The sequence below is a fragment of the Sinohyriopsis cumingii genome, chromosome 14, assembly GCF_028554795.1.
Source record: "Sinohyriopsis cumingii isolate HCF-2022 chromosome 14, ASM2855479v2, whole genome shotgun sequence".
NCBI classification, from domain to species: domain Eukaryota; kingdom Metazoa; phylum Mollusca; class Bivalvia; order Unionida; family Unionidae; genus Sinohyriopsis; species Sinohyriopsis cumingii.
Window position 1 is genome coordinate 39,377,927 of NC_142974.1, and position 25,613 is coordinate 39,403,539.

Below are 25,613 nucleotides of genomic sequence, written 5' to 3' on the forward strand. Positions count from 1 at the left end.
TTCAGCATGGCAAGCAGACGGTAATTCCACACCAGACAAAAGAAACAAGAAACCAATAAAGAAGACTCCAGCTCTTCGATTTGCAAGCTGGAATGTGCGCACCATGTGTACAGGCATTTCCGACGACCTCAGAGAAGTGGATGACACCAGAAAGACAGCCATCATCATCCCTCCAGGAAACCAGGCTCGCCTCTAGTGGCTCCCTCAGAGAGGAAAACTACACCTTCTTCTGGAAGGGTCGAGAACCTGAGGAGCCCCGTCAGCACGGAGTGGGCTTTGCCAACAAAAACAATCTTCTGGCCTCGGTTGAACCTCCCACAGGGGGCACTGAGCGTCTCTTGTCCATCCGCCTCACCACTGCTTCAGGTCCTGTCAACATCATCAGTGTCTACGCCCCAACCCTCACGTCATCAGAAGACGTGAAGGATCAGTTCTATGGGCAGCTGGACGAACAGATCAAAGGATGCCCCAAAAATGAACCACTATTCCTCCTCGGCGACTTTAATGCCAGAGTAGGTGCGGACCACGAGTCATGGCCTACCTGTCTCGGATATCATGGCACTGGAAAGACCAACGAAAACGGCCAGAGACTGCTGAAGCTATACACCTACCATGGCCTGTGCATCACAAACACCTTCTTCAAGTGTAAGCCACAACACAAAGTGTCATGGAAACACCCCAGATCTCATCACTGGCACCAACTCGACTTGGTCATCACCAGGCGCTCTGCCCTTAACAGCGTCTTCTCCACCAGAACCTACCACAGTGCAGACTGTGACTCCGACCATGTACTTGTGAGCAGCAGAGTGCGACTACAGCCTCACACGCTACACCGCTCAAAACCAAAAGGACGTCCTCGTATAAACACTGCGCAGATGTCAGTCCCTGCCAAGGTGGAGGAGTATGTGTCTGCCCTGAACAAAGCTCTCCAGGACCGGCTTGAGTACGACGATACAGCCAAGTAGAACGCCATGAAGGGTGCCATCTACAGTACAGCTATGTCAACGTTTGGCAAGAAGGAACGACCCAGCCAGGGCTGGTTCAATGCACACCTATCAAGGATGGAACCACAAATCGAGGAGAAACGAAAAGCCTTCATAGCTTACAAAAAATGCCCTAATGAACGGACGCTTGCTGCTCTCAGAAGTGCCCGAAGTAACACCCAACGCATTGCTAGACAGTGTGCGAACGAGTACTGGCAACAACTGTGTGAAGGGATCCAGCGCAGTGCCGAGTCGGGACACATCCAAGGTATGTACAGTGGCATCAAGAAGGCTCTAGGCCCTACAGTGAAAGGGGTCGCTTCCCTGAAATCCCTGACGGGAGAGAAGATCACAGACCGTGGGCAACAGATGGCCAGATGGGTGGAGCACTACTCAGAACTATACTCCCGAGAAACGTCAGTCACTGATGCAGCCCTCATCAGCATAAAGAATCTGCCCACCATGGAAGAGCTCGACAAAGTGCCAACCTTAGAGGACCTCAGCAAAGCAATTGACTGCCTTCCAAACGACAAAGCACCAGGTAGTGACAGCATCCCGCCCGAAGCTATCAAACGTGGAAAACCAGCATTGATTAAACCACTGCACGAGTTACTTTGCCGATGCTGGGAGGAAGGAGTAGTCCCCCAAGACATGCGTGATGCCACAATTGTGACCCTTTACAAAAACAAGGGCGACCGCAGTGACTGTAATAATTACAGAGGGATCTCGCTCTTGAGTATTGTGGGTAAAGTGTACGCCCGCATCATACTCAACAGGCTGCAGTTGCTGGCAGACCGTGTGTACCTTGAATCACAGTGCGGCTTCAGAGCAGGCAGGTCGGCGACAGACATGATCTTCTGCCTACGACAACTCCAACAGAGGAGCAGAGAGTAAGGTCAACCACTCTACATGATGTTCATCGACCTCACCAAGGCCTTTGACTTGGTCAGCAGGAAGGGTCTTTTTGAACTTCTGAGTAAGATCGGTTGCCCCCCAAAACTCCTCAGCATGATAATCTCTTTCCATGCAGATATGAAGGGAACAGTCCTGTATGATGGATCCTCCTCAACCTTCTTCCCAATTAACAGTGGTGTGAAGCAGGGCTGCGTGCTGGCACCAACACTTTTTGGGATCTTCTTCTCCCTGCTCCTGTCCTACGTCTTCGACACGTCCACGGATGGCATATATCTACACACCAGGTCCGACGGGAGGCTGTTCAACCTGGCCCGACTGCGCTCAAAGACCAAAGTGAGAGCTGTGCTCATCAGGGAGATGCTTTTTGCAGATGACGCAGCTCTTGTGGCCCACACCGAGGAAGCCCTCCAGAGACTGGGAGACCGTTTTGCTCTTGCCTGCACGCAGTTTGGTCTCACCATCAGCTTGGAAAAAACAAATGTCAGCGTGCAAGATACCACCATTGCCCCTTCAATCAAAATCAGCGGTGTCACCCTGGAAGCAGTCAACAACTTTACCTACCTAGGGTCAACCATCAGCAACATTCTCTCGATTGATATGGAGCTGGACAGAAGGTTTGGAAAGGCAAACACCATCATGGCTCGATTAACGAAGAGGGTGTGGGAAAACAACGCGCTGACAGAGCACACCAAGGTCCGAGTCTACCAGGCCTGCGTTCTCAGCACCCTTCTATATGGAAGTGAGACCTGGAGTACCTACATGAGGCAAGAACCCCGGCTCAACTCCTTCCATATACGGTGCCTAAAACGCATCCTGAAAATTAGCTGGCAAGACCGTGTTCCACACAGCTGGATCCTGCAGCGTGCAAGTACCCGCAGCATGTACTCCCTGCTAATTAAACGCCGCCTTCGATGGTTGGGTCACGTCCGACGCATGGAGGATGGAAGACTGCCAAAGGACATCCTATATGGACAGCTGGCCACTGGCATGAGAAGAGTCGGACGCCCCTCACTCCGTTTCAAAGATGTGTGCAAGAGGGACATGAAGGCATGCAACATTTCACGCGATGGCTGGGAAGAGCTGGCCGAGGACCGAGGCACCTGGAGACTGATGGTAAACAATGGCATATCAGTCGCTGATGCGAGGAAAGGCCAGTTGGCGGCAGAGAAACGTAAGAGAAAGAAGAACGCATCAGCAACCACAGTAACGCAGACTTCCCAGTATGTCTGCACCAACTGCAATAGGGACTGTCACTCACGTATAGGCCTGCACAGCCACATCAGACGATGCCAACAGAGACAGACAACACCCCAAGGGCGCTATTCGCATGGTCTTTCGAGACCGAGTCGCCAATGATGATGATGATTAATTAGCCTTTACAATTAAACTCAATATATCAAGTATTCAAAACATTTTGGCTTTAGAAGAACTCTTGTTTTGTTCATTATTATTAACAAGAAGTATGAAATAAGCATTGGCATGCACATTCATTTTTTGGGGAGGGGGTAGGATAAAATAATAGTGGGGGAGTGGGCATAACCAAAATCAAAGAAACACACACACACACACACACACACACACACACACACACACACACGCGCGCACGCGCTCGTCATGGTAAAGCAGGATTCGTTTTGGGGGAGTAGGGGTGGGGCTATTATGATTTGCAAACACCCTCACCCTAAAATCGCCCTCTGCAATTGATTCTTCTTTTCCTTGGTATGTTTGTGGTGATAGGTAGGGGCTGACAACCAATAATATAGCATGGTAAAGATGTATACATATTTTACCCTCTCTAGCTCTCGCGCTGTAAAAGATTTTCTTGGTCTACATGATGGGGACGTCCATTAATTATGTCAACAATTTTTAGGCAATTTTTTAACCAACACCCTCTCCCACTTGTCAACAACTGTCAAACTTTCAGTGATCCCCCTAATAAAATTTTACCCTCTCCTACAAACTAACAATATTGTATACGGCTGGCTTTTATGCTAAAAATAGAATTATGGAAATTAAAAGGTCTACAAATAAATTTTAATATATTTATTTTACTTGTTTAACAGATTTCAAATTGACTATAACACTTTGAATTCATGAACAAATCGAGAGTTTATATTCTAGCTTTCGTATATAGGCTACAGCAATTTTACAGCACATGCGAATGGGGGGGGGTGGCATTTGCCTGAAATGAACAAGAGTCTGTTATCAAAGTGTACAATATTTGTAAGGCATTAAGGTTACTGCATCTGGTTGAAGAAGTTGTACGCTTGTGTAGGCTACATAATTTATTTTATGTATTATGTTAAAGATGACTGTATAATAGTCAAGCTCTCAAGTTTCCTAGGCTCAGTTATCCATCCTTATAGGGATAGCTCATGGACTTCAATATATATAGCATCTATACATATAACAATGATGCTATTTAATAGAAGTCCATGGATAGCTTTTCTATTTAGATGTCTATGGCTCAGTGCAGTCTTTGAATTTAGTAACAGCTTCCCTTAAAAATCTGTCTACAGTCTACAATCTACATTGAATAAAAACAAAATATGATGATGCAAGACTATGACTTCCTTGGCAAGAGCTCAACCGGTTATGGATTAAACTGGTGGGCTGTTGACGGGCGAGCGAGTGTGTGCCATACCAACGCACCGACTAATTTCCTATTTTTTGATTTATTAAATTTATTGTAAAAAATAACATTGTTGACGTCAATGTATCTTGAACTCCCACCTCCCCCATGTCAACAATTGTCAAACTTCTTCAAACCCCCTCCCCCCATTTTGTTGACATAATTAATGGACGACCCCTTGTTCTTATTGATCCATTTAGTACGTACTCAAAAATCTGGCTAAGCTTGACCGTCCCTCTTCCCTATACACATGCGTACATTTTTACACCCCAACCTGCGTACGTACGCTAGACGCACTCCCATTGCCGAATTTTATAGAACGGCGTATATTTAATCCACGCATAAACGACCAAGGATTAACAATATTAACGTTTTTAATAAAACATAGTCCACTGACGTTGAATGTCTGGCTGCATCAAAAAAATAAGCTGTGTAACTTTATAAAGCTTGTCTGGTGTCCGCCAAAATTCAAACGCCGACCGCCAAAATTCAAACGCCGACTGAACCCAGTCGAACAGGTTACGTATTAGAAAAATTATTACGCAAGCGTATGCATTTGGGTTAACCCCCTTCCCATTCCATGCACAGGTACTCGACGCGAGCTTGATGTTAAGAAAAAAAAACAACAATAATCTAAAGGAAAAAAATCATACAGAGTGACAAAAATACCTTAGATTACCCCGATGACCCGTTTTGACATAGGACCCTCTAATCGTAATATATAAGAGAGAAGGTACGGAACTTCCAAATACTTCGCTCCACCCATGACCCTCGATTTCCTTCTGCTATTTCCGTCTTTAAAGGCACACGACCATACTATATGGCTTGTTTTACTTCTGAGATATTTTTCTATCCATCAAACCATCATTGACTTTTCTGCGTTGTACCAAACTGAAGTTACGGGCTCCGAAACGTGCGATTTTCGCGAAGTTTTTCATTGTGGACACTTCCGTGCTCATCCGAAAACCAGTGACAAGAGCGATATGGACAATGTTTTCAACTCCTTGGTGCATCCCTTCTTGAATTACAGAACAGCGGTATATGAAAAAGTAAGTTTTTTACTTACCATTAACTCGATTCAACTTTAGGAATCCTGTTCCATGCAAGAATTATACATTGTCTTCTTCACTGCACAACACATTGTATACATGCATCTCTATTTTCAAAATAGGCGGCACTAACGTCAACGCCGATATATGATTGGCTCAAAAGGTTATACTTATTATCATAGGAGCACGGAAGTGTCCATCATTGGGGTAATCTAATGTATTTTTGTCACTCTGTATGATTTTTTCCTTTAGATGATTGTTTTTTTTTTCTTAACATCAAGCTCGCGTCGAGCCTTGTGATTCCATGCGTACTTACTAAATAGACGATTCCTTACCTGGCAAGGAAACATACTTCGTACTGCATTTGGCAGGAGTCGTCTATTAGTCGTAAAACTGACTCTAAATATATAGATAGTATCAAAGTCATCGTCTCTCAAATGTTTACTGCATACCACTTGACTATTTAGCCTGTCACTAATCGGGTAATGCACGGTACAAACTACTGAATGAAACTAATGACGAAAGTAGAAATGCAATGTTTCCTGCACCACGTCACTTCCGCGACGTCTTACGGAATTTGCCGAGCGCGAAATTCGTAAGGAGCGTGATGCCTCCCTCGAGAATAAAAATCGATCTTGTAAGTCATTACATTTAGTAATGTTGAGGTATTTGATATGTAACCTTTACAGATCAGATCTATAAGACTGAATTTAGCACATACGCGAAAGTTGTGAGTGTTCTGTTACAAGTATATGCTCTTAAATGTGTAACATAAAAGAGTGAAAGGCATCCAGCTTTCTAAACTTTAACAAATAATTTATTTCCCTACGGTATTGCGAAATGAATCCAAAATTAATCCAAGAATTAAAGACACTTGTCCTAGTTATTTTAAGTCCTGAATATAATTCAGTTAAAGTCCAGAAACAATCCCAAAGTCGATGACATGTCGGTGATAGTATATGAAGCGCTATACATTCCTACAAATGTCTTTATCCAATAATTTTATCACAGCACTTTAGTATTTCCAGAGAAAATAATCCCTTGAATTCAATAACATGAAGAACATAAAATTCATCCAACTGGTGACAAGATAATACAGCTTGCAAGTGCTAGATGAATAAGTACGATGGGCCAAGTTCTCACAAATACAACATTATATAGTTTTCTACTTGTCCTCAGGTTAAAATTAGGATTTTATTTAAAAACAAAAAACTAATGAAAATAACATTCTAGAATGATACTGATGTTTAAAAAATCAAAACCATAACCTATAAAATTCCAATCCAAAACCATGAACAAAATATCTATATTTACTTCTTATATTAATACAGATCTTGATATTAAGTCCATAAACACGGAGAATAATTTAGCTATGCATTAGTTGTTGACATAAAATGAAACATATGTTGCTTTTTGTCTAAAATAGAATCAATTCAAGGAGAAAAGAAGTCAGTTTTTTACAAGGTCAAGTCCAACATACAACGTTAATTTCAATATTATGCAAAACAATAAAGTTTTTAAAAATTAACAAACAAACAAACAAACAGTTAAGTTAAATATACATAACACGTCCCCTCATAAAGAAAAGAAAGATTTACGCTATATAACAATGTTTTACTTTAAATCAAACATACATGTGGTAAACAACATAAGATGAAATCTTGCGAATTACATAAAGTATATATGAGCCAATATATTTTACATACGCGTTAATGCGCATTGGCTATTATATTTTCTTTTCCTCAGATGTGATTGACGTAAATATTTTATTCCTCCAGTAACAAATTCCACCTTCATAATCTATGATTTTTATTTTTCATCTGGCCGATTAAAGTAAGTGGGCTGTGATCACTAAACACAATAATCGGATAAGGAGCTCAACTACTGTACACTTCAAAGTGTTGTAATGCCAATATTAAAGCCGAAAATATTCCTGGATTGTGGAATAATGTCTCTGGTGCCTATTTAGTTGTTTGTTTGTTTTTTATAGCAAAAGGGCACACTGAATGATCTACATCATTTATGTCTTCTTAAATCAATGCTGCTCAACCCCAACATCACTTGCTCCAAATCCAACAGCACTTGCATCAACGCAAAGATTAAATGATTGAATGAAATTTGAAATTTTAAGAACTGGTGTAGTCTCAGGTATGGCCTTTAATTTATCAAAGCCTCGTAACCTTTTTTAGACAAATCAAACTTTGTTTTCTTGCACAATAAATTTGTCAGGGGTTCAGCAATTAAAGAAACCAAATTGAATCAAAATTTCCAATAGCATCCAGGCATACCCCAAAATCACATCAGTTGCTTTTCACTGATAGGCAATGAAATACAGAGACAGCCTTGACCTTATCATATTCAGGTTTAACTTGTCCATGTCCCACGATGTCCTAGAAATGTTACATAAGCACGGCCAAATCACGTTTGGATAAATTAATTGTCAAATTTGCAACAGTGAGTCTGTCAAAGATTTTCCGAATAGTCGCTAAATGATCTTTCCAGGTGTCGTTGTAGGTGATGACATCATCAAGGCAAGCACATAAGTATCGAGACCAGATGTAATCATGCTCATTAAACGTTGAAAAGTACTAGGCGAACCTTTAATTCCAAACGACATTAATTTATATTGATAAAGTTCATCTGGAGTCCCGAATGCCGAACTTTCATTTGCCCTTTTCGTCAGTGTTATATGCCAAAATCTTTTCAGAAGGTGAAATTTGGTGACATACTTTGCATTTCCAATTTTATAAATGCAGTCATCGATTCTTGGTAATGGAATGAATCTTTTTTAGTCACACTATTCGCATTTATGTAATCAGTGTACATGCGGTATTTTTTGGCTTCGAAACATGTACACATGGTGAATTCCAGTCACTTTTACTCTTCTCTGAGAAATCATTCTTCAGTAGATACTGAACTTGTATTTTCTGTTTGAGAGGGTTCATCCTGTATAGGAGTTGTTTAACAGGATTGAAATTTACAATTTCAAGGTCATGGTAGATTGTATTAGTTCTTGTAGCAACAGCTGGAAATATTCAAGTAACAACTGCTTATGTTCATTCTTTTCTTGTTGCTGCAGATGTGAACGTTTCTTGTCCAGATAATTCATAATTTCTGAATTCCGAAGATTTGTTACTCCAAAATCAATACAGTCCGATTGCATTCCATCGCTTAAATCCTCAGCCTGTAGGACAGGTACAACTAAATTAATTGCTTGATTAACATGGCTATCTCTATCCTCATTCTGGTACTCCATTAATTTATGTACATTCCAGGAGTACTATTATTGTAATTGAACTATTTCATTTTCTTCTTAATTTTGTAAGGTCCATACTACATGATCTGAAATGAACTGTGAAGAATGACAAAGAGAGAAAGAACCGAACTCAAACGTTATCTCTAGTGTAGCTCTATCTAACCTTAATTTCCCATTTGACTTTAGTTACTGGATGCCTAATATATGCATAGCTTGCTGAAAATTCTAGACCTAAAATTTGACAATTGATCGGTCTGGACAGATTTGGTGGGGCCGAGTTGAGTATAAAAACTTTATCAAATCGCTTTAGTTATAATATTTACCAAAGGAATTTCCTCGGGGAATCTTGTTCATGCACACATTGTGGTTAACAAGTATAGGTTACCTGACTTAGTCTTAGGTAAGGGACCAACACAATCTAGCATTATTCTGCTAAATGGTTAGTCAATTGCAGGAATAGGTTGCAGATGAGCCGTATGTATCTTCTGATTGGGGTTTCCTGCCATTTAACAAGTCTGACAAGATCTGCAGTATTTACAAACATCACACTTCATTTTCGGCCAATATAAGTCATTTAAGATTATGTGATAAATCGTTCTAATATCTAAATGACCAGCGAAATGAGTTTCATGGGCCAGACTAAGAATATCCGGTCTGTACAATTTTGAAACTACAATTTGATAGTTCACTGACCACTCTTCACCAGCAGATACATCAGGTAGTCTCCATTTTCTCATATGAATTCCATTTTAACGGAATAACAAACTGGCACATCTGTCTTCAGTTTCACTAATGGCCATTTGAAACAAACAGGAGATCTGATGGTATTTTTACCGTCCGAGGACAAGTGATTGTCGTTTGTCATCCTGATTAGAATAAAGAGAATGAGTAGTTAAAAAGTTGATCACTGTAATTAATACCCTTTGAGTGATCCAAACGAGGAGTAAAATTGACCTCATAAAAAATCTGACCAATACACGTGTCAGCTAAAGGAAATCTTTCCTGATCAACATCATTGTCAAGAGTCTTTTTGACCATAATTCCAGTAACTGCTCAAGCTGGGTATAAATCATGGAATTCTTTTTTCAAGACAAGACTTTTCAGATATAAGTGGTTTAACCACAACCTTATCTCAAGCTAACTCCGCCATTGCCTGTCCCATGCCCAGGTGTAAAAGTAGGAGGGTTGGGCGTGGTGTTTGAAACCCGACCCTGTAAAACCCAATTCGCTACAAAAATGAAAACAGAAAAGAACTAGAAAGAACCACATGGGCACAGAATCCTCACAGCAACGTTTAGGACCAACAAGGAACAAATAAACATGAACGTCATATAGTGCTACGCTCCTACAAATGACGGTGAAGAAAAAATAAGAACACTTTTACAACAGACTACATAATATAGTAGAGAACTTCCCAGACAAAGACATCAACATCCTCATGGGTGACTTCAATGCCAAAGTCGGGTCAGATAACACAGGGTATGAACAAGCCATGGGGATCCACGGCCTGGGCGAGATGAACGAAAATAGAGAGAGATTTACAGACCTTTGTGAACTGAACAACCTGGTCGTTGAGCGTACCATCTTTCCCCACAATATAATCCAAAAGAACACATGGATATCACCAGACCGTGTGACAGAAAATCAGACTGACCACATATGCATAGCCAAGAAGTCCAGAAGATCCCTGCAAGATGTGAAGGTGAAGATGGGAGCAGATCTGACATCTGATCGCCACTTAGATATCGCAAGGCTGAAACGTAAGCTGAAAAAGAACTGGACGAGCAGAAAAGAGAAGAAAAAAAGGTATAGCATCAGCCTGTTGATAAATGCAAAACTAAGGAAGAATACAGACTGACGCTTAACAACATGCACTAAGTGTTTCAAGAGCTTCTTGAAGATGAGGAAGACAATGATAGCAACAGATGGCAGAAAGTTAAAGAGGCAATAAAATCAACATGCCAAGAAGTACTAGTCCCAACGAAGTACCAGCAGAAGGAATGGATTTCAGCCGAAACATTGCGCAAAATCCAGGAGCGTAAACAGAAAAAAGCAGCCGTAAATACCACTAGGACAATAACTAAAAAAGTAAAGGTACTAAAAGAGTACACTGACGCCCACGGAGAAGTGAAAAAGAAGCATCAAGATAGACAAGATAAACTACGTTGAAGGAATGTCAGCAGAGGCAAAAAAAGCGACACGAAGTGGAAACATGAAGAAGCTGTATGACATCACCAAGAAGATGTCCGGCAAGTACAGCAAAACAGAGAGACCCGTAAAGGACAAGCATGGAAAGATAATAGCAAGTACAGAACACCAAATTAAGAAATGGGCAGAACATTTTGAAGAACTTCTGAACAGGCCAGCCCCACTTAATCCCCTAGAAATCCACCCAGCCAACGCAGATCTCCCCATAAACTGTGACAATCCCACCAAAGACGAGATCAGGAAAGCGATCACCCAGCTGAAGAACGGCAAGGCAGCTAGACCTGATGGCATCTCAGCAGAATCCCTTAGAGCAGACTTAGATGCTTCAGTGGAAATGCTATATCAGCTCTTTGAGAAGATCTGGGAGGAAGACGAAATAGCGACTGACTGGAAGGAGGGACACCTCATCAAGATCCCAAATAAAGGCGACCTCAGCAATTGCTTCAACTACATAGGAATCACACTCTTATTAGTACCGGGGAAAGTCTTCAACCGGGTCCTCTTGGAGAGGATGAAGAAGGCCGTTGCCCCACAATTACGAGATGATCAAGCGGGCTTCCGGCAGAACAGATCGTGTACAGACCAAATAGCTACTCTTCGCATCATAGACGAGCAATCATTGGAGTAGAATTCTTCACTCAACATCAACTTTGTCGATTATGAGAAGGCATTCGACAGCGTGGACCGACAGACACTCTGGAAACTTCTTCACCACTACGGCATCCGAACCAAGCTGGTGAACCTGATCAAGAACACTAAAACAAAGAATGTCCTGCAGAGTCATCCATGCAGGACAGCACACAGACAGCTTCCTAGTGCAGACTGGAGTGAGGCAAGGCTGCTTGCTGTCGCCGTTTCTCTTCCTTCTCGTCATCGACTGGATTATGAAGACGTCCAACAATGGGTGGACAAATGGGATTCAGTGGACATTGTGGAGTCAACTGGAGGACCCGGACTTTGCCGATGACCAAGCACTCTTGTCCCATAGTCAGCAGCAAATGCAGGACAAGACCGACGTACTGGCAGCCACATCAGCACAGGGTGGTCTACACATCCACAAAAACATGACCAAGATCATCAAGATCAATTATACCAGTAACAACTCAGTCACAGTGCAGGGAAGTCCTATGGAAGAGGTGGAGTCCTTCACGTACCTGGGCAGCATTATCAACCGGCAGGGTGACACAGAAGCAGATGTCAAGGCAAGGATTGGAAAGGCGAGAGCAGCTTTTATACAGCTGAAGAACATCTGGAGCTCCAAAGAAATTTCCGTAACTACCAAGATCAGACTGTTCAACTCCAACGTGAAGTCAGTCCTACTGTCTGGCTCAGAGACCTGGAGAACCACCAAGGCGACCGTAAAGAGAGTTCAGACCTTTATCAACAGCTGCCTAAGAAGAATTCTCCAGATCCGCTGGCTAGACACCATCAGCAACACCAATCTGTGGCAGAGAACCTCTCAGCTTCCGGTAGAGGACGAGATAAAAAAGATAAGGTGGGAATGGATAGGACACACCCTACGTAAGCCGCCAACCAACATTACCAGAGAGGCATTGAAATGGAACCCTCAAGGCAAGGCAAGGGGAGACGGGGACGACCAAAAACACTTGGAGACGCGACCTTGAGGCAGACATCACTAAGATGGGTAAAACTTGGAGTCAGCTTGAAGGGATGGCACAGGACAGACGCCTCTGCCGATCTTTTGTGGGCGACCTATACCCCGGTAGGGGTGACGGCCAAAACTAAATACCTCAAGCTAGGCCATGGCCAAGTTATACATGAACGCACTCAATGGGTAAAGACAACACTGATCCGATTGTCACGGGTCTTGAGACTACGTCTGATGACAAATTTACACAATGGAGAGGAACATTAACAAAGCCACACTATACTTCTTGAAAAATAACATTAGAAAAGGACTTCTCAGAAGAAGACAAAACACCTGATAATAAATGACTCCTGTGTCCCTTAAAATTTTAATAAGGTTCGGATTGGCCGAATCACCCATGATTGACACAGAACCCATTGACATGAATGATTCTCTATTCTCCATAATCGAATCAGATTGGAGTTTATAAGACTCAACAAATATACTGCTTTCAATACATGATCGTGACCATGACCTCTTAAAAAAAGAACATTTGGAATAACTCTGTCTTGATGCTATTGCTGTTTTTTAATTTGTGGCAATCATAAATAACGTGTCCTTCTTCTTGGAAGAGGTACACGTAGGACGAGATAAAGATTTCTGATCAATCGTAAACGACAAATTGATTCTAGATGTTGTTCCAGATTGAGATTTGGAAGGGGTCGTATTAGGCTAAAATATTTTTTAACAGAAGACTGTTGAGTGGAAAACGAACTGGCAAAATAAACTTTATGAGCTAAGATATACCTGTCAGGAGCACGAACATTATTTTCTAAAGTTCCGACCTTATGCTCATCAAGTTAAGTCTTAATTTCACTATGAACACAGTTCTTGAACTCTTGATCTTTTCAATCTTGATCAACATTTTAGTCTAATACCACCTATCAAACAGCTGCTCTTTTTCTCTTGCACTTTCGACATGAATTTGTCCAGCTTCTTTGTTATGGTTCCCAAATCGTTGACGATAAGCCCCAGGCACTAATTCACAACCCTTTAAGATGCATTTCTGTGTCTTTCTTTTCTTTTTTTTCACCTGCATATGCATTTGTTTCTCTTCTTTCTGTAACTGCGTTTATCTCTCCTCTTTCTCCAACTGCATTTTCCTCTCTCTCTTTCATCTTTATCTAATTGCATTTGCTGTTGTTTTTCCTCTTGATCACTAAAAAGCTTAACCATAATTCCAGGCTGCATTTTACATTTAATTCCTTTACTTTCATGTTTGAGTCTGAGTCTGATACAGACTTACTAACTAAATCCACAGAACATTCATCCAAAATGATGAAAGAAAAAGAAATAAAACACTTATGGTATTGCGAATTAAATCCCAAAGTAATCTAAGAATTACAGGCACAAGTCCTATTCAAATTACGTTTGAATAAAAATCAGTAAAAGTCCAGAAACGATCCCAAAAATGATGTCGACGACGTGTCTGTTATAACGTATGGAGTGCTTCTGTGTCTACAATGTTTTTTTTGAATCACAGATATATAACGCCAGGTTTGCATATGCTATAAATTCCTGTGAATGTCTTTATCCAATATTTTTCTCAGATCACTTTTGTTTTCCCAGATAAAATAATCACTTGAATTCAATAACTTGAAGAACATATAATTCAGCCAAACGGCCACAACATAATACAGCTTGAAACTGCTAGATGTTAAAGCACGAATGACCAAGTCCTCACTATTACAACATTATATAATTCTCTACTTGACCGCTGGTCACTTTTAACATTTTCTGTATTAAAATCCTCATGGAAACAAAAACTACTGGAATGATCCTGATGTTTACAAATCAGAAACATAACCTGTAAATTTCACTTAGTAAAATCCAAAACCCTGACCCATATAAACATATTTATTTATTCTATTCATAATAATCTTGATATTAAGATACATAGATAATAATTTAGTTATATATTTTTACTGATGTATCATGAAATAAAAAAATTAAATAGTCAATGTGGTCAAGCAGAAATAAACTCCAATTTTTTTACAAGGTTAAGCACAGCATACAATGCTACATTACAATAGCATGTAATGAAATAAAAATGTTTTATGAAAGGTAACAAACAAACAATAAAATTAAATGTACATAGCAGCACACTAGTATACCTTTAAACACTGATAAAAGAGATGTATCTGTCCTTAACATAGGTACGATTTTACATCTGGTGATGATTTCACTAAGAGGACTGTGTCGATACATTGACTCTCGAGGCCATCACGACTGCCTAGAAAACTTTAAACCTATATTTAGATTTAGCATACCACATACACTCATGTCTGATCATAAGTCGACAGTTTGAAAGCGTTTCAAATAAAAAAGGCGAACATCTCCCTCTCAACGATACAAAAGGCTAAATATGTTATAATCATACTTTGTACATAATCATGACACAAAGGAAATGAAGCTAAGATTAGAACCTGCCACCCACAAACATGGCACACAGAAAGTTGGAACACATTTATGTCACATTCACCCCAAATAGGCTGATGATGGGATGAGAAGCGTCTCTTCGCAAACTTTAGTGAGCGAAAGGCCTGGTGAAGCCCCGAGAAATCTTCAAAATTTCTTGATAAAATATATAATGGCAATGTTGGCACAAGATAAATTAGGCTCTATTATACGGCATCAAAACGTCACCTATATCCTGCTTAATGTCCCTTGCAAACTTTGTCTATCGTGTTATTTCTAATGTTTAAAATGAAACATTTCAAATTACGAGTATGAATGTGTTAGCGAAAAAATTCTTGTTGCAGCACATTCGTATATTAGCTGTAATGTAACATCCGTATATTAGCTGTAATGTAACATCCGTATATCAGCTGTAATATAACATCCGATTTTTAGATGTAATGTAACATCCGTATATTAGCTGTAATGTAACATCCGTGTGTTAGCTGTAATGTAACATCCGTATATTAGCTGCAATGTAACATTCGTATATTAGATGTAATGTAACATTCGTATATTAGCTGTAATATAACATCCGTATATTAGCTGTAATGTAACATCCGTGTGTTAGCTGTGATGTAACATCCGTATATTAACTGTAATGTATCATCCGTTTATTACATATAATGTAACATCCGTATATTAGCTGTAATGCAACATCCGTGTGTTATCTGTACTGTAACATCCGTATATTAGCTGTAATGTAACATTCGTATATTAACTGTAATGTATCGTCCGTTTATTAGCTGTAATGTAACATCCGTATATTCTTCGTAATGTAACATTCGTATATTAACTGTAATGTAACATTCGTATATGAACTGCAATGTACCGTTCGTATATTAACTGTAATGTAACATTCGTATATTAACTGTAATGTACCATTCGTATATTAACTGGAATGTAACATTCATTTATTAACATCAATGTGACATTCGTATATTAGCTGTAATGGAACATTCGTATATTATATGTAACGTAATATCCGTATAATTAGCTGTATTGTAAAATCAGTATATTAGCTGTAATCTAACACCCGTATCTTAGATGCAATGTAACATCCGTATATTAGCTGTAATATAACATTTATATATTGGCTGTAGTCTAGCACCAACATATAGACTGTAACGTAACACCAGCATATTAGCTATAATCTAAAACCCGTATCGTATTTGTAATGTAACACCCATATATTATCTTTGATATAACAACCGTATATTCGTTGTAATATAGCACACTTATATTAGTTGCAATGTAACTACCATTATCTCCGATCTGGTGGTCAAGTGGTTAGAGCATCCGCCCCGGGAGCGAGAGGTCGCGGGTTCGAACCCCGGCCGAGTCAAAGCAAAGACTTATACAAATGGTACTAACATCTGCCTCGCTAGGCGCTCAGCATCAATATGTTAGAGTTATGACTGTTCGGCCTGGTGTCAGGATGTCACGGGGTGGGACATATGCCACATGTCTGTGGCATGATGCTAGACATCACAATAAACTGCCACACTGACGTAGTGATATGACTGAATAATTGTTAAAGCTACGTTAAAATGCCAAATCACACACACACACACACACACACACACACGCACGCACGCACAAACTATCATTAGTTGTAATGTTTCACCCGAATATTGGTTGTTATGTTACACACGTATATTCGTATATATAATACAACATCCATATGTGTGCTGTAATGCAACTTCTGTACATTGTAGACTTTCCATAATCAAAAAAGTAGCCACAAAAATCTTAGAATTCCGTTAAACGAAGCTCAATAAACAAATGCGCATACTCCAAATTTATTGCAAATGGTATCGCATGTTTTTCAATTGCAATATATAAAAGTAAAACACCACCTACGATCCCCACTCCCAGCTTCCTAAAAACTTGGGACACATGCAAGTACTTATTCTTTGTTTACGTTTCCTTTATATTTCTACAAACTCGTACTTCTCCGTTTTAACTTACAACGGACAAATCTGTCCTAATATTACTCGACCGATCATTTATAAAGAAGGAATTGTTCCCCTTTTGCTTAATACTAGCAGAAGGTGACTCCTGGGTTTAATAGACCTTTAAGTCATAGCCATTTAAATCTGTCTTCTTTGGTAATGGTGGCAGGGGGATACATCCTCAGAGAACGAAAGCGCTTCGTCATTGGCTCAATTTATGATGCTGTTATCAGCATGTCACCAGAACGTATAAATCGGACGTAACATGGGGAAAACAATCATTACAAGCCGTTGAGTACTTCTTCTGTCGGGCTTCACAGCCACGCTACTTCCTACAAATAATTTATTACGGCCACGCAAACTGGAATTAAACTTTCACATGTCGCAGTCACTATTTGCGTTTCACTTAATAAATGGTATTGAGAGTAATAGTTCGAAGAAAAGTCGTTTTTGAAGGGCAGAGATGGAATAAGAACACGAGACATCATATATCACACTAAATCTCTCTCTCTCTCTCTCTCTCTATCTATATCTATATCTATATATATATATATATATATATATATATATGCACGCACACAGGAGATGTGCCATTTGCATTTAAAAATCTTTTCATAGCTTTGTTAGATGTTTGTTATTAGTTATTTGATTATGAGTAGTCAATGTTGGAGAGTTATTTCTCATCCCGATTAATTAGCCAATTTTCAGGAACAGATTTTATAACAGTATTCACGAGCCTTTATCATAGCATGGATTAGTTGGTGTAATTGTGTACGCGTGCTTGAGATGGGGTTAGAGCAGGATAAATGACCATGAGGCCAAGTATTTCCTATCTTAATGTAGAGGTTCAGGCTATTTAGCTGTACGCGCATATGTGTGCGTGTTTGCGTGTCTGCGTGTGTGTGTGTGAGTGTGTGTTTGTGTATGTGTGTTGGATATTTAAGGTCGCTTTAATAATTTTTCAATCATATCGCTACCGTGTCTGCAGAGTGGCAGTTGATAGTGATGTCTAGCATTGGGGCAGCATGACACAAACAAGTAGCATCATGTCCCACCCGGTCACATTACCAATAGACCAGGCCGACCAGTCCTAAAATTAACCTCAAAATGCCGAGCGCCAAGCGAAGCAGCTACTAGTACAATTTTTTATAAGTCTTTTGTATGACTCGGGTTGGAACTCAGAACCTTCCACAACTTACGACACCGGAGTGGTCAGGCTTGCTAGTGAAATATTGTAAATGTGAAACAAGGAGCAAATGTGAAGCAACTATGTCATGTTTGAGTAACATGGTCATATTCTGATCAGTAGGGTAATTCCGACTGTGGATGAACGTTCTTCTGTTTATGTAAATTACTTCCTGTGTTCTTTGTTTTTATTTGTGCACATGCGTATGCAAATTAGTAAAGATGTTTCCAGACGACGATGGGATCGCTGACAAAATGAGGTAATCGCCTCAGTATTTACTCTTATACGCGAATTCAGAAGTGGCATTCGAAAAACAAAATTATTCAGGACCCTAGTCAGGCATCAATCATTCAAGATTTGTATAGCGTTGAATAACATCATAATCATGTTATCATAGCTTTAAAATAATGCTTTGTCTCGCTACAAATTTAAAAATTGCACCAGTTTTATGACAAATAACTATATTATGAAATGTCCGGTACAGTAGTACAGGTTCTTTTGCATAAGAGGGAAATTTCGATCAAGAACACAAGCTTGAAGAAAATGTGAATTACGATTAGTTTGTGTAGAACTTTAAAAAAACCCAGGAATAAATATTTTATAAAAATCAAATAAAAAAATAAAGGTATACATATAGATACAAATAAAATGTTAATTCTCTCCAAAGTTATCTCTATAACAACAACCACAGTTATCTAAATGACAATAGCACTTTCTATCTGATGTATTTCTATCAGAAAAAATGAAAACAATTTAATGTTTTTAAATCTGTCAAGATAAACAAAATATTTGTATTTTATAGCTGAAACTTGTATATGTACGGTCAATATATGGTGGTCGGAATTACACATAGCAGATGTCGGAATGAGCTACAACGCGGTCGGATTTACCACCTGCGTATATAGTGGTCAAAAAAACACTTTTCAGTAAGAACTCAAATTATACACATTTCGAATAATGAAACTTGTTGCAGGAAGCCGCCTTGACTGCTTCCGGTATTATAGTAGTCGGCTTCAATAATGAAGTTGTCGATATCATGTTAACGATCTCAGTGGTCGGAATGTGACCCAATTACCCTAATACATGTAGCAAGCAAGGCGGAAGTCACGGAAATCGTGAAGTTAAAGTTCCACAATTTGTACCCAGTTGATGGTGAGAAGAAAAAGATATTAGTAGTCTTTGCTTGGTAGGTGTTACATTCACTCGATATATATATATATATATATATATATATATATATATATATATATATATATATATATATATATATATATATATATATATATATATATATATATATAGCCGAGTTTCATTTTTAAAAAATGTTGTTTACCTAAAATATTTCAAATGTCATTTGCATACATTATTGAAATAATAGTTCATATCAATTAATTGGACTCAGGTTGCACCCAAAAAATCTCAGTCTCTCTTTCTTCCAGTTTTGTGTTTACGTAGTCATTTTATACTAATGATGGGAAAACGGTGTTCGTGAAATATACTTCAGCCCGAATAATTAGCCAGTTTCCAAAGCCAAACGGCAGAGAGTGCAATATTGGTTGAGTTCAGATCAGGGCCGGATAAGTAGGCATGTAGGCAAATTATTCCTATTTAAAATTAACAGTGTTGGTTAGAAATGTATTTTTATGTGAAATATATGTGATAGGGACTGATATGTTGCAAAATGGAATAACTGAGAATGGATACGACTCTTACTGTTGGCACGATGGTAAACATGGCTCTAAGTCACACGTGGAACGAAGCTCAGAATAGTGGTTCGACTGACACAGGGATATAGTATAGAGTAGGAAAATGGTTCACCGTATTTGGTGTTTGAGTTGTGATTTGTATTTTATGACACTGAAGTAGTGATGGTTCTCTACTAATTATTACAAGGACAGCCCATACAGTTGTGAAGTTGCCGTGCAGCTGTGAGTTTATGATGCAAATGTTAAGTTGGTATATACTGTGGTAACTGACTGATTAGGGCGCGTTATTAGAACTTCCAGAGGACAATTGTTTTTGTGGAGAAGTCCTTCGAAATAAGATGAAAACAAACAGTTTCGAGTCTAATCGACGCAAGTGTTTGATTTGCTGTATAAAGAGGTCCCTTTGTGTATAGCAATAATAATAAAGAGAAAGGGATGAAGATAGTTACCATACGTATGATCCCATGAATGTTCACACCCAGATATAAAAAGAAAGTACCCAGACACGTAATTAGGAGGAAAGTTATATGTCGTTGAGTCAGTCTGTCTTGACGTGGTGCTGTCACTGTGGTATCATCTATCTTCGTGATCTTCAGCGACTCCGACTAAGTCGACGTTGCCTGTCCACTAAAGTGAATATGTCGTCTTGATGCAATTCTGTTTCGACGACACTGAATTCTTTTTGGTCGTCCGCACTCCAATCTATAAAGTCGTTCCTTTCATTCATTCTTTTGTCCAAATCTTCGCATTCCTTGGTTAAGCGCCGAAACTCATATTCAAAAGAAATTGCTGTCTTTAGTGCTATTTCGGTAGTAAGCCTCCATTTTCAGAATTGTGATCGTCCAGAAACCGTCTTGATTATGTTATTACTCCTTGACCAATCCCACTGCTGCCACCAATGTGTTAAGGACACTCACTCGGCTACACTACCCGGAGTCTCGCTATCTCCCGCTCTTTATGATAGGCCTTTGTATTTGTAATGATACTCCGATGAATCTGTTCTAAGACTGGTGCTCCAGAATGCGACATATTTCCACGGTCATATTCCTGGTTTCTTGACGCCGACTGAATCGCTGTTTCGCTTACTGGGTATCAGGTGGTCGCCAACTGTGTCGTCGATACGCCAACTGTGTCGTCCATACGCCGACTGTGTCGCTGACTTGGTCTCAGTTTCGCGGACTGCGTCACTGATTGATTCGCAAATTCCCCGACATGGTTGCAGAGTTACCGACTGTCTTTCTCTGGTTCCCGACTTGGTCACCAGGTCGTCGACTCCGTCGCTGACCTTGTCGCAGAGTCGACGTCTAAGCCGTTGTCTGGTCGCCGACTTGGTCGCAAAGACGACAATTTTGTCTCAGACTTGTTTTCGCGTCTTTACTCGCTAAAGACAGAGAGAGACGACAGTGCGAAATGATGAGAGAATAGTGACCTTCAATCAAAAATTGCATTGTCGCAAGATCTCAGAGTACCTTGGTCAAACACTGTAGCGCCTGTCTTTTTGGTCGCGAAAGACCACGTCCCTACACTTTTACTATTCCCTGGCTCGGCTCCCTCTTGTCCGACAAAATACAACCAAATGTGTTTCCTTTGGTGGATAGTTTTACTGCTTCACTTGCAAGAGGACTTTTTCACACAATACGGCTTCACAACAAACCACCGTAGCAGCCACAGTTGGCTCGTATATAAACCCAAGCTGAATCATATAAACCATACAAAGATAATAGATGGTACTACAGAGCCCGCTAACATAAAAAATCAGAATATAAACTTTAACGAAACGAACATTACATTAACGAAACGAAAAATCTGTCCATGTTTTTTTTCTTTGCGTGTGTGTGTGAGTGTGTGATTTATATTTGTAACGTAGCTTCAACACTTTTTCAGTCATATCGTTACGATGTCTGCAGTGTGACATTTTTTAGTGATGTCTAGCACTGGGGCGCCATGCCGCAGACATGTATCATGACGTACCACCCAGCCACATTATCCTGATGGTATCACGGTACCAATTGTTTTTCCATATACCTCAATGCTAATGTTTTGTGAAATAAATATACTTTCTGTCCTACTTGGGCATGCATGTCACACGCTGTCATATAGAACAATGCTAGATTGTCAATTTGACAATGACATAACCAGGTACTTCATTGCATTTAAGAGAGATAACTCTACTGGAACTAGACAGGGGTAAGAGTTATCTAGTCACAACAAGCACATTTTCAGTCATGTGTACCATATTTTAAAAAAATCATAAAAAATACAAAATATGATCTAGATAGAAATTAACACAAACTCACATGTTGCCAAGAGGCTCAACTTTTTTTTAAGCCAAACAGAAAGTACAAGTCTTACATAATGCACCAATCACAGCTAGTTTTGTTCTTTAATTCTGAATACAATGTTCCATACACCTTAAGCTCCGCCCACCTGGACTTGCGCAATTGGTACCGTTATACCTGATATCAGACCGATTAGTCCAACCATTAATGTCTTAATGCTGAGTTCCCAACGAGGCAGCTGTAAATATCATTTTACAAGTCTTTGGTTTGACTCAGCAGTGGTTAGAACACGCGAACTCCCGCATCCGAGGCGGATGCTTTAACCACTTAGGCCGCCAGAGCGGCCTATGCATTGTCTCGTGACAATTATAATTAAACAGGGTCAAAATGCAATTCCATAACTAACTGGACTAGTTTACTTTTTATAACTGATATGTATGTGGGAGCTTAACCCGCATCCTTTTGGCCAGACGTCGAAAACATTAATCATTGAACCACTGCTGCTACTCTTAAACACATAATCGCACATGTAGTCATTATTGTTAGTAATAACCAATCGACCATTGCACATTTATAATATATAAAATATTATTATTTTTAGTAACATTAATATCCGTCTTATTAAGTTTTATGTAGCTATACACCATCGCTAGACTGTGTATCGCGTACCATGGTCTGTAGCGATACACCATGGCTAGACTGTGTATCACGTACCATGGTCAATTCCATTCCACGGTGGTCAAGGTCATTTAGAGGGTAGATGTAACCCTCTGACCTGTTTCCTATTCAAGGTTATTTAGACGGTAAATCTAACCCTCTGACCTGTTTCCTAGTCAAGGCCATTTAGACGGTAAATGTAACCCTCTGACCTGTTTCCTAGTCAAGTTCGTAACTTTTGAAATGCTGGAGGTATAGGTGATGAAACTTATGCAATATATACATCATGATGAATGCATATAATACTCATTCCCTAGCTCAAAATTCAAGGTCATTGAAGGTAAAATACGACCTAGTTCCAGGTTATATTATGTCTTTGTCGTGTCTGTAACATTTGAATCTTTACACATATTTAATACGCTCTAACTAATTAACGCTTCTTGCTGAAAAGATTATTGTTGTGTACGTATTCACGACCTTGCTTGAAGGTCATTGTCAAAAAAGGAAATCATTGAAGTTGTACGACCTAATGTTATGACACGTAACCTTTTCTATTCGGTTGCTTTGGAACTAGTACAGAAATTTTTACTGTATACAGACGATGCTCATACAAATTCGTTACGAACAATAATCAGGTCCCTGGGTCAAAAGTCAAGATTGTCTGAAGAAATTAAAATTTGTGAAACCTGTCTTTGTAATCTGCTTTTGTTCTTTTCGATACCTTCAGAGCCATCTAATATATTTTGACGAACCTTCACCCAATAATACTTCATGACTATGCTTTGTCACATACATACAGTATATGCAGAAAGGTCAAAAGCATGGCACTGGATAATGACCTTATCATACCACTGATTGGAACGCTTCTTTTCTTTTCATTATTTTTGACAGGATGATGATGATGATGATAAGTCTGATGACGATCAAGATAATGATACTAATAGTAGTTGTTGTAGCAGTATTAGTAGTAGTTGTAGTAGCAGTAGTAGTAGTAGTGGTTACTGCTCCAGTGGCCGAAGTGGTAAGAGCGTCCGTCTTGGATGCGGGACGTCGGGGGTTCTAACCTCAGCCGAGTCATGCCAAAGATTTATTTAAAAAATTAGTACTAGCAGCAGCCATGTTAGTCGCTCATCATTAAGAGATTAGTGTTAGGACAAGTCGGCCTCGTGTCAGAATAATGAATGGGTGAGACACCATGCTACATGTTGGTGGCATGATGCCCCAGTGTTGACATCATTTTAAACTGCCACACTGCAGACATAGTAGTAGTTTGAATGAAACATTTTTTAAAAAACTATGTTACAAATCCAAACCACAGACATTATTATTATTATTATTATTATTATTATCATTATTATTTAAGGTCTGAAAGAATCCCAACAGAAGACAAGATGGGTGACAAATATAGAATCCGTTGTTACAGATTATGGACGGGCCTGTGCGTTAGAAGAGGCACATAGACGCATCGAGAATATCCAGGACAGGAGTCAGACAGATAATCGTATGTAAAAGGAAATACTCTTGATACGAAACTATATAAAGATGAAATAAGTAAACATGAAAATATCTAAATTAACGAGTACAAATCTTGAAACATATTCCCATATGTTATGTTCAGTTAGTGAAATATACCGATCACTGTTATTCAATTACCTTACATGACAATCCCATATTTCTTCATTTTCGACAAAAGATTTAAAAACAAATAAACGAACAAAGCTAAGGAACGAGCAACTATTTGTACAATAAATTGTGTGATTAACATTAAAAGTGATTCATCAAACTGTAGTCTGGTTTGAATGTAACAAAGGGCGCTAAAAATCAAATGTAAACAATAAGAAACAAAAATAAGAAGATAAATCTTAAATTGATATCAGGAGCACTTTTATCAGACGGTTTCAGAAACGATATTGCACGTGAGATGTATAAAGTAAGTTAATATCTAACTTTTTCAGGTCTTGTGCCAGTTGAGAAGAATGAGAACTGCGTATTTATTCCTCTCGGACCATTGCTAATTCCAGAGAAAGCCAGCAACGAATCTGACTGGGCGTATCAACACAAACTTAAATGTCCGGATATGTGTTTGGAAGTGCCTCAGAGAAAGCGTCTCCGTCTTGGCCTTGACTGCAACGACGGTCATGAGAGACTTATTGTCACAGAAACCGCGAATCTATCAGACGTTTACCACATCTCTTACGGGAATCCTTGTCTACATCGAATAATTAATAAATGCTGCGATGATGGCAAATCTATTCCGAATGTGTTCCATTACGTTTTGTATGGCTACAAAGCCTTGAATATTTACACACTAATGAGTTTACTAAGTGCAGTTCGATTCCAAAAGCCTTGTCTCATTTTAATTCATGGCCCAAACCTACCATTTGGAAGGTATTGGGACTATTTCATACATATATACTCCAATGTCATACACGTCGTACGGGACATGCCGACTACAATGGGTGGAAAAAAACTCGGATTCAAAGAGCATGGGGCGGATATTGCAAGAATCGAAGCTATAAAGGGTAACATTTCTTTCTCGATACACGAGATATCTTGTTTCAACTTTAAAACAATTACATGGCATGATGGTTTAGATTCTAACACATTGATGTTTAAAACGTAGGTCATGCTATATTTCCTTGCCACTTAAGTTTCAATAATTAATGTGCATCAAGATTAACA

The 25,613-nt window shown here is 39.4% G+C and overlaps 1 protein-coding gene across 1 annotated transcript in view; it reads left to right on the plus strand.

The window, feature by feature from the left end:
- LOC149783613 (uncharacterized) overlaps positions 1-25,613 on the plus strand; it is a 114,830-nt gene that overhangs the window by 64,826 nt on the left and 24,391 nt on the right. Inside the window, exons 2-3 of the mRNA XM_089931865.1 lie at positions 24,295-24,432; positions 24,887-25,453. Coding sequence (XP_089787991.1) covers positions 24,295-24,432; positions 24,887-25,453 — 705 coding nt within the window. The remainder of the gene's footprint in view (positions 1-24,294; positions 24,433-24,886; positions 25,454-25,613) is intronic.